Source organism: Esox lucius, chromosome 20 (genome assembly GCF_011004845.1).
Source record: "Esox lucius isolate fEsoLuc1 chromosome 20, fEsoLuc1.pri, whole genome shotgun sequence".
Classification (NCBI taxonomy): Eukaryota; Metazoa; Chordata; class Actinopteri; order Esociformes; family Esocidae; genus Esox; species Esox lucius.
This window is the reverse complement of record NC_047588.1, coordinates 14,276,878-14,289,698: the sequence shown is the minus strand read 5'-3', so window position 1 is coordinate 14,289,698 and position 12,821 is coordinate 14,276,878. Positions and strand designations below refer to the sequence as shown.

Below are 12,821 nucleotides of genomic sequence, written 5' to 3'. Positions count from 1 at the left end.
TTAAATTAAAAAAATATATATTATGGGATTTGAGAATGACTGTATTTAAGAATTGATGCCAGGCAGTGTTCATAATGAAATAATGAAGACGTGTCCTCATTCTGTCAACCCTCTAGTTCACAAAACATAATATTTGCACATACCGCCCTCAAGTGGTAAGACTGAGACATAAGTATGTTTTATATGGAGTTAGATTTCTATTAAAATGAGGAAAACGTGTAAATTGTAAGACACAAATATATACAGCGAATCACAAATAATCACTGCCAAGAAATACACTCACCTAAAGGATTATTAGGAACACCATACTAATACTGTGTTTGAGTGGTTATTTCAGTCAAAGTTGCTCTTCTATCAGCTTGAATCAGTCGGCCTATTCTCCTCTGACCTCTAGCATCAACAAGGCATTTTCACCCACAGGACTGCCGCATACTGGATGTTTTTCCGTTTTCACACCATTCTTTGTAAACCCTAGAAATGGTTGTGCGTGAAAATCCCAGTAACTGAGCAGATTGTGAAATACTCAGACCAGCCCGTCTGGCACCAACAACCATGCCACGCTCAAAATTGCTTAAATCACCTTTCTTTCCCATTCTGACATTCAGTTTGGAGTTCAGGAGATTGTCTTGACCAGGACCACACCCCTAAATGCATTGACCAGGACCACACCCCTAAATGCATTGAAGCAACTGCCATGTGATTGGTTGATTAGATAATTGCATTAATGAGAAATTTAACAGGTGTTCCTAATAATCCTTTAGGTGAGTGTATATGCAATATGTACTTTCACATACATATGTCCAAATCCCCAAACAAGTACTGGCTGTGTGCTACATGTGACAATAATCTCCCTTATTGTTCATATGAATGGGCTATGGGGTAGGGTGGCAAGACGGAAGCCTTTTCTTACAAAGAAAAACATCCAAACCCGGCTGAAGTTTGCAAAAACAAACATCAAGTCTCCTAAAAGCATGTGTTATTGTCTGATGAAACCAAGGTTGAACTTTTTGGCCATAATTCCAAAAGGTATGTTTGGCGCGAAAACAACACTGCACCACCCAAAGAACACCATACTCACAGTGAAGCATGGTGGTGGCAGCATAATGCTTTGGGGCTATTTTTCTTCAGCTGGAACCGGGGCCTTAGTCAGAGTGGAGGGAATTATGAACATGATTTATCTTTGTCTCATTCTTTTACATCACAAGAACCTGGCATTTTAACAGGGGTTTGTATACTTTTCATATCCACTGTAAGTATGATATATGTTTACATATTTCAGAGTTCAGCATAATTTTAGGCTGTATGTTGTTGATTTCTACCACTGACAGCATTGTGTGGAAGTTAGTTTTCAAACATTCCAGACAAACATTGACTTTGAACATTGGCGGACGGAAGTCGTCGCAGGTGTCTTTCAAGTTTTCATCACCCAGTTAGTCAATTGAATATTGGCAGTCATTCTAATTTTTCAAGTGTAGCAGTGTGAAATGGTAAAGTACCCCACTGACCCATGTTATGCGTTACAGTAGTCAAGTTTAAAAAAGTGTTACTTTAGGAAGACTATACCATTCCATTAGAGGGGTGTCCAATCAAAAGTTTCTTCAACTTCCATTATGGGATGAAATATTTTTTTCTTACAAATAAGATCACAGCAGCATCATTTTTTTTTTTTATGTACCATTCTGCACAGGTGGATACAATTGTTTTATCCGATATAAGATTTTGTCAATTTTGAGATCTACCCTATTTGCATGTCCGAAAGATGCAACTGATAAGCATATGGAGCCAAATTGAGCTCAAATGTATTGACTGTAAGAAAAGAAAAACATAACTGAAATATTTAATAGTATTAAGAACTAAATTCAAACGTATGAAAATTTTGTATTTAAGCGTGGAAAAGGTGTATGCTAAAATTTTTAAATGGATTTTTGCGTCCGATCTTAAAATGTCTTTGTTCAAAAAAAATTTCCATGTTGGCTTCTTCTTAAGATAATTTATTCCCACCTTTGTTTGAGTCATGTTTTCTCAAAACCAAGTTTTGAGCCTTTATTGGCCTGGAGCCAGTGTGAGGCTGGCAACAAGCTAGCCACACATTGAGCAAAGATGACTACTCTAGTAACCAAACATCCTTATACTATTACTAATTATGTTAATACCAATATTATTATTGCCTGAATATCTCCCTTGGTGCTTCACTATAACATACTACATATTGTCAATTAGGTGACTTGATTAAGTAGAAAGACTGGCAATATTCAATAAGATAACTGGATGATGGAAACTTGAAAGTCACCCGCAACCGACTTCCATCCGCGTTCAAAGTCAATGTTTGTCTAGTTTTGAAATTCTACACAATGCTGGTGAGCTGTATAAATCAACAACATACATTATTTGATAAAATTATGTTGAAGTGTAAAATGTGTAAACATATATCATACTTATTGCCCAACACTTTATTTGGTAAGTAATTATTTCCGGTGTTATTTTGAAAGTACATTTTAAACATATAAGCTTTCTGGAGACTAAGCATAACCAGAACTAAAAAGGTCCTAATCCGGATGGATTCCGTATGAAACTGATCCATAAAATAAGACTCACAAATATGAAATGCGACTCATAAATATGTGGAGCAATTCACATTTAAGTAAAAATAATGCAAGTCACAAATCTGTAAAAAGCAGTTGACAAATGCTAGAACATTCACGAAAATATGTTTGAACATAAAAACCGTCTTACATTTATTTGGTAATCATCCACTGTTTTTGTTAATGATTCATTATTTGTATTTTGACATATGTTTGTGAAACTATAGGCATATATTTCTAGACAGTGATTTTTATGACAGTTGCATTATGTATTTGTGACTCACGGTATATATATATATATATATATATATATATATATATATATATATATATATATATATATATATACGCATACATACACACACACACACACACACACATATATATATATATATATGTGTGTGTGTGTGTATGTATGCGTATATATATATATATATATATATATATATATATATATATAAAACACTGTAATAAAGGTGTGGCCTCACTGCAACAGGTTTGGGGTAGTTGAAGATTGAGACATGCCATTCTGGTTCTTATCACACTTCTTGCTCAACCAAGAAGTATTTGCTGACACAATAGGAGAGCAGTAGAACAACCACGATTCAGCTGACAGTTGCCTGCCCAACCACAAGTTGCTAAAGAGTGACAAGGCAATTAACAACCCTGTCAGACATCCCTCCCACCAAGTCCAGATGATGGTGAGTCAATTTGAACAGCCTTATGAAAGACCCCAGGCACTGTCAGAAGGTGACATCATTTAAGCCATGAAACTGTTCCAACACACCTGCCGTACTGACTTTGCTGTTGCAAACTGAACAGTTCTTCCTAACAAAACAGAAACAATTAACTACTTGTCCTATCATATTTTTATAATTATTTTACCTTTATTTTACTTTCTGGAGAATAAGCATAACCAGAACTAAAAAGGTCCTAATCTGGATTCAGTCTTAAATTGATCCATAAAATAAGACTCACAAATATGAAATGCGACTCATAAATATGTGGAGCAATTCACATTTAAGTAAAAATAATGCAAGTCACAAATCTGTAAAAAGCAGTTGAAAAATGCTGGAACATTCACAAAAACATGTTCGAACACTAAAAACGGTCTTACATTTATTTGGTAATCATTCATTGTTTTTGTAAATTATTCATTATTTGTTTTTGGATTTTGACATACGTTTGTGAAACTAGGCATTTTTTGCATGACACCTGGATTTATTTTACTGGGTAAGTATGCCTGAAAACAACTTCACATTTTCTGCAATCTGGAATCAAGTAGGTTTAACTGTCAGCAGGGACTAAACAGATTTTGCCAACTTGGGGATTTGGTCTAACAATTTTTTGGTTACTGATTAGATGCTTGAACCCACAGTTAATGGCCCATATACAGTAACACACAAAAGTGAGTACATCCCTCATATTTTTGTAAATATTTGATTATATCTGTTCATGTGACAACACTGAAAAATGACACTGACATGTGTTATTTCTTCAGTGCTGTCACATGAACAGATATAATCAAATGTTTACCAAAATGTGAGGGGTGTACTCACTTTTGTGAGATACTGTAAAATTGGACCATAAAACATTCTAGTGATGTCCATTTTTCTGAAGAAAACCTCCCCACACTGTTGAGAAACCAGTGTTTATAGGCATCTTCTTTCTGCATGTTGAAAGTCCAGTCATATGGGCTACACAGGCCTTTTCTTCGGCTAGCTCTTGAATACATAACAGTCGGATTTGTTGGAACCACCTGCACAGATGGCTCAGTCAGAACCAGCCTTGAGTTTCTCCTCCACGGTGTGGTCCCCCTTGGATCCTCCCAGGCAGGGTGGACTCTTGGCCAGGCTGGGGTTGCTGAACCACTGCTGGGGCGTCTTAGCCTGGATGGCCAGGGCATGCACACAGGTCCTGAGCTCCTCGGCTAGGGTCTCATTGACCAACCGGTGACGCTGTAGCAGGGAGAGTCCCTCGAAGCGTGGGCTGACCACCAAGACTCTGAAGTGAGACTCTGAGCCCGGGGGGACGGCGTGCATGTGGCTCTCGTTATGGACCTCTAGGTGTTCTGGCTCCAGCTGCTGAGTTAGCTTGGTCCGTATAGCCCCCTCCACGGGTCGGTTAGGAGCCATGTGGGTTGTGAAGTTAGCCAGGGGCCTGGTGAAGCCGAGGATGGTAGAGAGGGGACGGGCACAGAGGAGAACACTGGGCAGCATTCAGAAGACTTGGTTCAGCAACTGTTGGCAACCTGCAAAGAAGTAGTAGTTTGGTCTCTTTTCATGGTCACTTCTCATTGGATCCTGAGTAGAGATACACTTTAGCAGGATATGCTAGCAACATCATTGTGTCACCAACCTTTTATGACCTGTGCAATTTCATTCTGTGCATTTGTGTTCTATTGATAGGCCATTTTACGGTCAGCCACGGTCAAACGATGCACTTCATATGCAAAAGAGTCACAACACAGCGACAGTGAAATTGTATTGTTATTGACAGCATAAGGGAACATAACGTTAGTTAATGTCAGTTTTAATCTTCCACTGTTCTGTGTGGATATTTATTCTCGTCAAGCGTCCATGTTTTTGTGTTCTAAGTTTTGTACGTGACTTGCGATCATAACTTGCTACAGTATAATTTGGCTAACATCTCAATATCTTGTTTACGTTTACTGCTTAATTAGACTGTTATTTTACAGCAGTCTCTACTTCAAATAGCTACGGTTTCGCTATAGATTCAAGAACATACCTTTACCAGCTTGCAAGTTGTACTGTTGTTGTGGGCGATGCAGATAATACATGCCTCCAATAACGATCATCTAGGACGTTACTCAGCTACACTAATAACCTTAGCTAAGTACTCAAAATGTAATCGCTGATTTGGATAGAATAAATTGTCTCGGACCCAATATGGTTGTAATAAATGTCTTAGCTAGCTGCTTACCTTTTCAGTGTCCTCAGCCGCAGTTTACGTCAAATATTGCATTGTAGAATATGAATATACGCAAACAGTGCTTCTCATGCCGACGTTAACTTACTAACCGTGCGCAAAAACACGTCATTGGGTTTACTGTTTTGAGGTTTGTCTTGTCCTGCTGCGTACTGGGTTTTTGAATGACGTTTAATATTAAAACTCTGCAACTACAAACTGTACGTTACGTGTGGACGGTCCGTGACCTTAAATTTTGTGTGCATTTGTAGTCTTGAGTGCCTGAGACTAGTTTCTACACAAAGGTGGTTTATGGCGTATAGCGTTTCCTTGAAGAAGACAATTTACGCTTTTTACTCTGGTTAAGTGTCTGCTAATGAATAAAATGTCATAAATGCATACAAATGACAAAAGAAAACAATCTTATAGAAACTCTAAACAGAATTGTGACATTGAAATAACCAGTAGTATTTATTTTGTTATATTTACCTATTTTCCATTCTCATTTACAAAATACACAAAATCAAAGACAACATACAATTAATAGTATTCTTTCATTTATACTTATTTTTGTGTACTTTTTTTGTCTGCATGTTTATGGTTCCACATGTATACAGTATCTATAATGAAAAAAAACACTACAGATTCTACAGCACACTACAAAGACAATGTGATAAATTATCTGTAATATTTAATTAATTGCAATGCATTCTTAGACATGAACATAAGCAATTCTGTCCCATTTAGTTGAACCCAACCCCCAGCATTTCAGTGGAAAAGGCCCAACATATAATGTGTTTCAATTCCCAATAGTTTTGGGGAGAGAGAAAAAAGGCAAATACTAACACTTATTGCTATAATTACTTTTTGCACTCATGATTGACCGTTGACCAAGCAACAAGTTTAGAATACAAAAAAACCCTGTAACAGAATTAAAGATTTGCAACTACAGGTACTAGAAACAATCTTGACTGACTAGATCCTGAACTGATTCACTGAGAGTAAATAGATAGTTAAGAATTTCACAGCGTTCCATTTCATACTGTACAACATTAATGACATCCTTGTATAGCATTTCATGAGTGGTTTAATTAGGGCAACAGATAGGATGGAAATACAGACCTGAAACATGCTGCAATGCTGAGGCTGGTTCTTCAACAACAAATTAGAATATTTAAGCATGTGCTTCTTAAATAAACTGGGAACATTTACTTTCAGACTGGCAGTCCATGTCCCAGTACTGCTACTACAGAAATATTTAAAAGTTCAAAAATCATTCATAGCTATAATATGAATACATGATCTTGGTAATATTTGATTTCATTAAATGTACATATTTATGTTATAATATACATCTATATATATGTATATCTATATTTCATAATTGAATGTGTAAACTTAAGACATAGAAAAATATTTGGCGATAATCAATGAGAAAATGTACTCATGGTACAATTATCGATGGGCAGTCACTAAACCATCAGTAAAGGTTTAGGGTGTTGACCACTGCATGTTAATAGGGAAGAATGTGGTAATGGCCTGAAGTTCTTGAAGGGTCCTACGTTATACACACAAGGTGGTGTAACAGAGGACGGTGAGAGGTTGTGAAGTCAATGAATTGGCAACTGCATTGGACAATTGTAAATCAGTATTGAATCAGTACTGGTTATAACGTGTCACCCATTTCGTATCCATTAGCATTGTGGGTACTGGCTACCATCTTAAACTGGTCGCTTATGAGCAGTTGCTGTACGTACATCAACTGCTTTTGTTACCCTTTGTGTAGTAGCTGCTGATATCTCATACCACCTTTGACTCATCGTGAGCCTTTTTAAGAACACAAGGCATTGAAAACTGTGCATGTACAGCTACGGTACATTTAGTGCAGCGGATTGGTCTTCATCTAGAATTATTTGAAGTTTTTATATGGCTGCTATCCTACAAAATGGCAGGTTATGATAGTATCCCTTTGTGAATCAGTGCTTTACCCTTTTTTCTGTTAAGGGGAATGTGACATTTTATTTGGTACCAAACCAATGTATAGGAAATCTACGGATACGATATCCCATAAGGCCACAGCCCTCAGCAGTGTGTTTAGTCCAAGTCGTATCATGTGCAAGACCTATGGTGTGAAAAACCCATGCAAAATAAAATCAGTGTGTGTGCCCGTCTATCATGTTGTTCCATCCTTGAAGAGAGGGACATCAAAGGAAAGGTCTAATACTCCCTTCTATTTCTATATTTAGTCAAACCGTTCTAAGGGGCATCCCACAATTTCCAATGATGTTTCTCTTTCCCATCTAAGGTTGATAATCGATCAATTAAGCAGTGTATACATGTAATGCTAAATCCGTTAATAATATCTCTTGGAATAAAATAAAACCACAAATAAACATGTTTTCAAGAAGCCTTAACAAAATACAATACCTGATGAATGAAAAGGTGATCAGTAGAAAAAGAAGAGAGAAGTTCAATATTGCACCAACAAACAACCATATTCTCAAACCCATCCAAACACCTAACTCAGAATATATAATGGGTTATGGTGTACATGTTAGGATTATTTCAGTGCATACGCTATGTGCTTACTAATGTAGTCTCTTTTGAAACACATATTGCACCCACAAGTTAATATGCCTTTATATCTTTCAAATTGAAATTAAAAATTCATACATCATATGTCATCTACTCAAAAGATTTTACATTGTTGCAACGTTTCAAAAAGTTTCAAATTCAGTGCACCCTTTCTAAATCTGTGTATTATTCAGTGAAATTATTTTTAAGATTTCACTCCTTCTGCAGTATATCTCCAGTCAACATAGCTTTTTGAACAGTGGATTTTCTCTAAACTGCCTGGTACTTAATCTTCCTTTCAAGTTTCAATGTTTTCCATCTAATTAGAAGGAACATTAAATAGTACAGACTGTAATATGGGGTGTATTTCTTTTACATTACACTATCATTCATCCAAAATGTAGCATCTGACACAAAAACTGATACATACGGAAATGTTTTGGTTGTGCATTTTAAAATGGATTGGTGTGCTTAAGGGTTGTGAGAATGTTAAATAAATCAACAAGATCAACATTGAAAGATCATAATAGTAGCAGAGGCAGTATGATTTCTCTAGTATTGTAAAGGGCTGTTAGAACTGACACTAATATAACATCTAACATCTGACTTATGGATATAGTGACATGACACAAGGAAGTGCCACTTTGAATTGTATCTTTCAACAACAACAAAATAAATCTAAGAATTCACATACATTGTTACATGCATAAACAGATTCCAAAAACAGATTTCATAGGAGCAAAACATCATGCCTATGATGTAGAGTAGAAAGAAGGCTTTTTGTTCTACGGGATATATGAAGCCAGAATGACGATTGTGGGACTGTAACGGTTTGTTAAAAATGTATCAAGAGTAATTACTATTGTAACAAGTTGTGGCAATGGTCATATTTGTGCTTTAAATACGGAATGTTAAAACAAAAGAGTTGTTCCAAACATGACAAGTCACCAATGCACAAATGTCCACATTGGAAATTAATCCATTGATTTTAGTGACCTTTCATGACTGAGATATACAAAGTCTTGAAGTAATGTTTTAAAGGGAACAAATTCAACAGACCACCTTTGTCAATAGCCTCATTTAAACAATAATGAAAACAAACACAGAACTTTCTAATACCTATAAATTGGCAGTTATTCTATACATAAAATCAACTCAAGGTCATGAGAGTTTTAAGAATGAGAAGAGGCTTTGGTTTAACAAAGTGTCTTGGTTTACCCATTAAGGAAACCGATTTTGAAATCAAGGCATAACTTTATCATTTTTGATAAATGAGCTGAGCTTAACCCGAGAAATGGATGGGATCATGGACTACTCCTGAAGTGGATGGCTAAAGTTAATTTCTATTCCGGGTCTATTGGAATGGCTTATCAAGTAGACCCCTGTCCCAACCCCATAAGCTAAGAGATCTGTCTTCATTTACTGAACATGCATTGAAACTTGCCCCTTAACCCTCCTCTGAATACTGTGCTGAAAAACTCATACGCTACAACCATTAATGTTGGAACAGCTTGTATTGGTCTAGGGGTAGAGTTTGACTGCATTTCTCTTGCTCTACATCTCACAGCCTATTCATGGGGATGAATGGCAAGGAGTGGCTGGACAGTTCCACAGATCTTAATAGTATAGAGATGTGTCTATTTAAACAGTACTTCCAATATTAGGCAATCCACAATATTTACAGCGTAGTGGATCTGAGAAATATCTGCAGTGAACTGATTCCAGTGAATAGGCTGTTACTATAATAGTGCTTACGGGGCGGGGTTCAGGGGTTTCTTGTGGTTCCGCACCCCCACCCCCACGTCATCCCCTGGGGGGTGGTCACACTACTGCAGCACATGGCCCCGCGTCTCCGGCAGCTTGAACGCCAGGAAGCTGCCCGCTGCCAGTGCCCCCGAGGCGAAGAGGATGGGCACTGCCTTGGTGATGCCCACGAAGGAAGTGAAGATGCTGATTCCCAACACGGCTGCCAGCTTACAGAGGGCGTTTAGGAAGCCAAACGCTGTGCATCTGGAAACGGAGAGGAAGATCAGTAGGTTCCTTAATTAATGGCCACTTCTCTATACACGAGGGCTGTGTTCAACAGGAAATAGGAAGTAATTGTATATGAAACCCAGGGGCTTTTGCCTCAAATGGAATTCATACTGCAGCACCTACACTTGTACTGTTCAGCCACTTGGGGGCGCTCTACATTTTGACAGTCGACGTAAATGTGACATCGGCCAGAAATGTCCCAGTCAACCATAGTGAAGCATGTATTCTCATTATAGTTTGGTTGAACCAGTACAGACAGAGTGGCAGTAACCATTCCAACCCAGTCTCACACACAGACACCAGCCACTACCACCAATGCTGCTCTACTGCCAGTGTCACCAGTGCCTCCATCTTCCTCCTGGTAAATCAAATCATTTACAACTTCCTGCAGTGTCATGGAGGTTTTGGTGTGGGGCTCGGGTTTGGGGTTTCCCACCTCTTGTCAGAGGGGTAGAGTTCCACGGTCAGCACATCCAGGGCATTCCAGGAGGCAATGCTGATGCCCCCGAACAAACACAGCAGAGCGATCATGGCCGACTCACTGTTCCCGAATGACAGAAAGAAACAGCTGACACAAGAGATCACGCTGGAGCCCGCTGGAGAAGGAGAAAAGGGGGAAGGAGATGTGTAGGGAGGGAATGAGAGATGGTGGAGGAGGGTGGGGTAGGAGCCAGAGAGTGGAAGAGATGGAAAATGTGTGAATCTATTAATATGTCCTCAACTATTGACAACAAATAGCCAAATGTTGTTTCCAAATACAATTAATTGAATGGCTTTTGGCTGTAAATTCAACCTCATGTTGTGTCATTAGGTGGCTGATCTCTGTGTATTTAATTACACGCGCTCACAGTAGGGTTTGCGACTCGATGACCACAGTGTCACCGTGACGGCACTGTTGCCTATCATCGCTCAATTACCCAGCATCCTCAGCCGTCCAATCTTGTCCATGAGCAGCGCCGACACAATGTTGCCGGGCAACACGGCCAGAGTGCCCAGAAAGCTGACAAAGTAGATCATGTAGGCATTGTTCTCATCGCTGAAGTCACTGAGCATGCAGCCCTCCTTGTTGTGCAGAAAAGTACTGTTGATCAGCTTGCTGTTGATCAGCCTGTACTTGAAAAGATCTGCAGGGGAGACAGACAGGCTGGGGCTTACTGACTAGACTTGAGGTTCATGTTTTCGGGCTGGGATTCAGGTGGATTCCCAGCCCGAAATAATGTCAGGCGTGACCAAAGTACTACCCCTGCGAACAAAACCCAATTCAGATATTCTTCCTTCTTTTAATCAATCACAACGAAAAAAACATATTTAAGCGGTTGTTCTCATCCACAATGATTTAGTGACTGAATAATATAGTCTTTGTACCTCCCTCTGTGGGAACAGGCCCCCAAACCCCGGCAATGCAAGCGCCATGCTCTTCCTAAGTGAGCTACATAGGACCTTTTTAAGAGCTGCTCTGATTATCTGAATTGAGCATGTCTGTGTGTAAAAGCAGCATGAGTGGATTAAGATCATTCACTAGGGAAACAACATCACAGCTTCTTCCTTTTAGTAGGACAGCACAGAAGGATTAATCACCAATAAAGCAATAACATTGAGATTAATTTCCTATTCAAAAGGGGACCTCCTGGGTGTCATTGATAGCAGGAAAGAGTAATCTCTTGACCACTCTAACAATAGAGAAACAGCTAACATAGACAGTGAGGCATTTAGACCCTTTGTATAGGTCTGATAATGTTTTTAAAAAGAGATAGAGAGACTATGCGATTACAGTCTTATTATATATTTGATGGTGTAGGCTAAACGTCAGAGATAAAATTAGATTTCCCTTTTGTTTTCATCTGCTATTGAAATTATCTGCTGGTACTACTTAGATTTTGTTTTGAAAAAATATATAATTTGGTTTGAGATTACTGGCATTCTGTTTTCATGCTGAACTAAAATGGAATTGGGTCTATGTTGCTAGGATACCTCTCTGTGATCTTGGTTGATAGTGGTATAGGCTCATTAAGTACAGTGATTTAGCCATTATGTCTTGCATTAGGCAGAGTATAAATACAACATACTAACAAAACTCTTTATGAAGGGCACTGTCAGAGGTTTAAAACCAGTAAGTAACACCCAAGAGACATTCATAGCTCCAACAACAATGGAGAATTTTACGTGTCAATCAAACACAGAAGAAACAAGAAAGTTGAGGTTACTTGAATGGTTATCACCTTCAGGCCTTGGAAAACAGAGTCCTGCACCTTATCATTCTAGTGCTCTGATTAGGGACCATTCAGACTTGGTTAAACTGGGTGACCATTTTGAATGACTGCTTGGTAGAATAGAAAGAACAGAACTCCAGGCCCCTAGGTTTAAAGCTGAGAAACCCTGATAACTTCATTAACAAAATTTTTTTATATAATCTAAACAAGACATTCACAACTTCTAGACGCAACAAACACAGATCCAATTCAAGCCCCTGTGTGATCTGTGGGAATATTTTTAGGTGTAATAGCTTTTTTTAACAGAGAATATAAAGAACCAACCTGTGTTGTAAAAGAGGGTGGCAATAAATGTACAATTCTTAAAGAAAGTGTTGCTGGAAGTTATGTCCTCAAAGTAGCACTCATCAAATAGTGAATCCTCAAACACCATAGACTTCATCTTTAGATTCATGAACCTGGCAGAGAGATCAGGAGAGAGAGCAAGAAAGAG

The 12,821-nt window shown here is 38.4% G+C and overlaps 2 protein-coding genes across 4 annotated transcripts in view; both read right to left on the bottom strand.

Moving 5' to 3' along the window:
- Positions 1-4,088: 4,088 nt before the first annotated feature.
- Positions 4,089-5,635, bottom strand: bola1 (bolA family member 1). 2 transcript variants are annotated; one of them, XM_010863786.4, is made up of 2 exons: positions 5,526-5,635; positions 4,089-4,833 (listed from the first exon to the last, which is right to left on the bottom strand). In XM_010863786.4, the coding sequence occupies exon 2, from the start codon at positions 4,799-4,801 to the stop codon at positions 4,355-4,357; it is 447 nt and encodes a 148-aa protein (XP_010862088.1). In that variant the 5' UTR covers positions 4,802-4,833; positions 5,526-5,635; the 3' UTR covers positions 4,089-4,354. The 2 variants fall into 2 exon arrangements, with proteins under 2 accessions (XP_010862088.1, XP_010862089.1); XM_010863787.4 differs by lacking the exon at positions 5,526-5,635 and adding an exon at positions 5,331-5,516.
- A 322-nt stretch (positions 5,636-5,957) lies between these two features.
- Positions 5,958-12,821, bottom strand: part of sv2a (synaptic vesicle glycoprotein 2A) — a 43,457-nt gene continuing 36,593 nt past the window's right edge. For both annotated transcript variants that reach the window (XM_013131764.3, XM_013131765.3), the window contains exons 10-13: positions 12,653-12,786; positions 11,036-11,242; positions 10,555-10,714; positions 5,958-10,094 (exon numbers count right to left, since the gene is read on the bottom strand). In XM_013131764.3, coding sequence (XP_012987218.1) covers positions 9,911-10,094; positions 10,555-10,714; positions 11,036-11,242; positions 12,653-12,786 — 685 coding nt within the window. In that variant the 3' untranslated portion in view covers positions 5,958-9,910. The remainder of the gene's footprint in view (positions 10,095-10,554; positions 10,715-11,035; positions 11,243-12,652; positions 12,787-12,821) is intronic.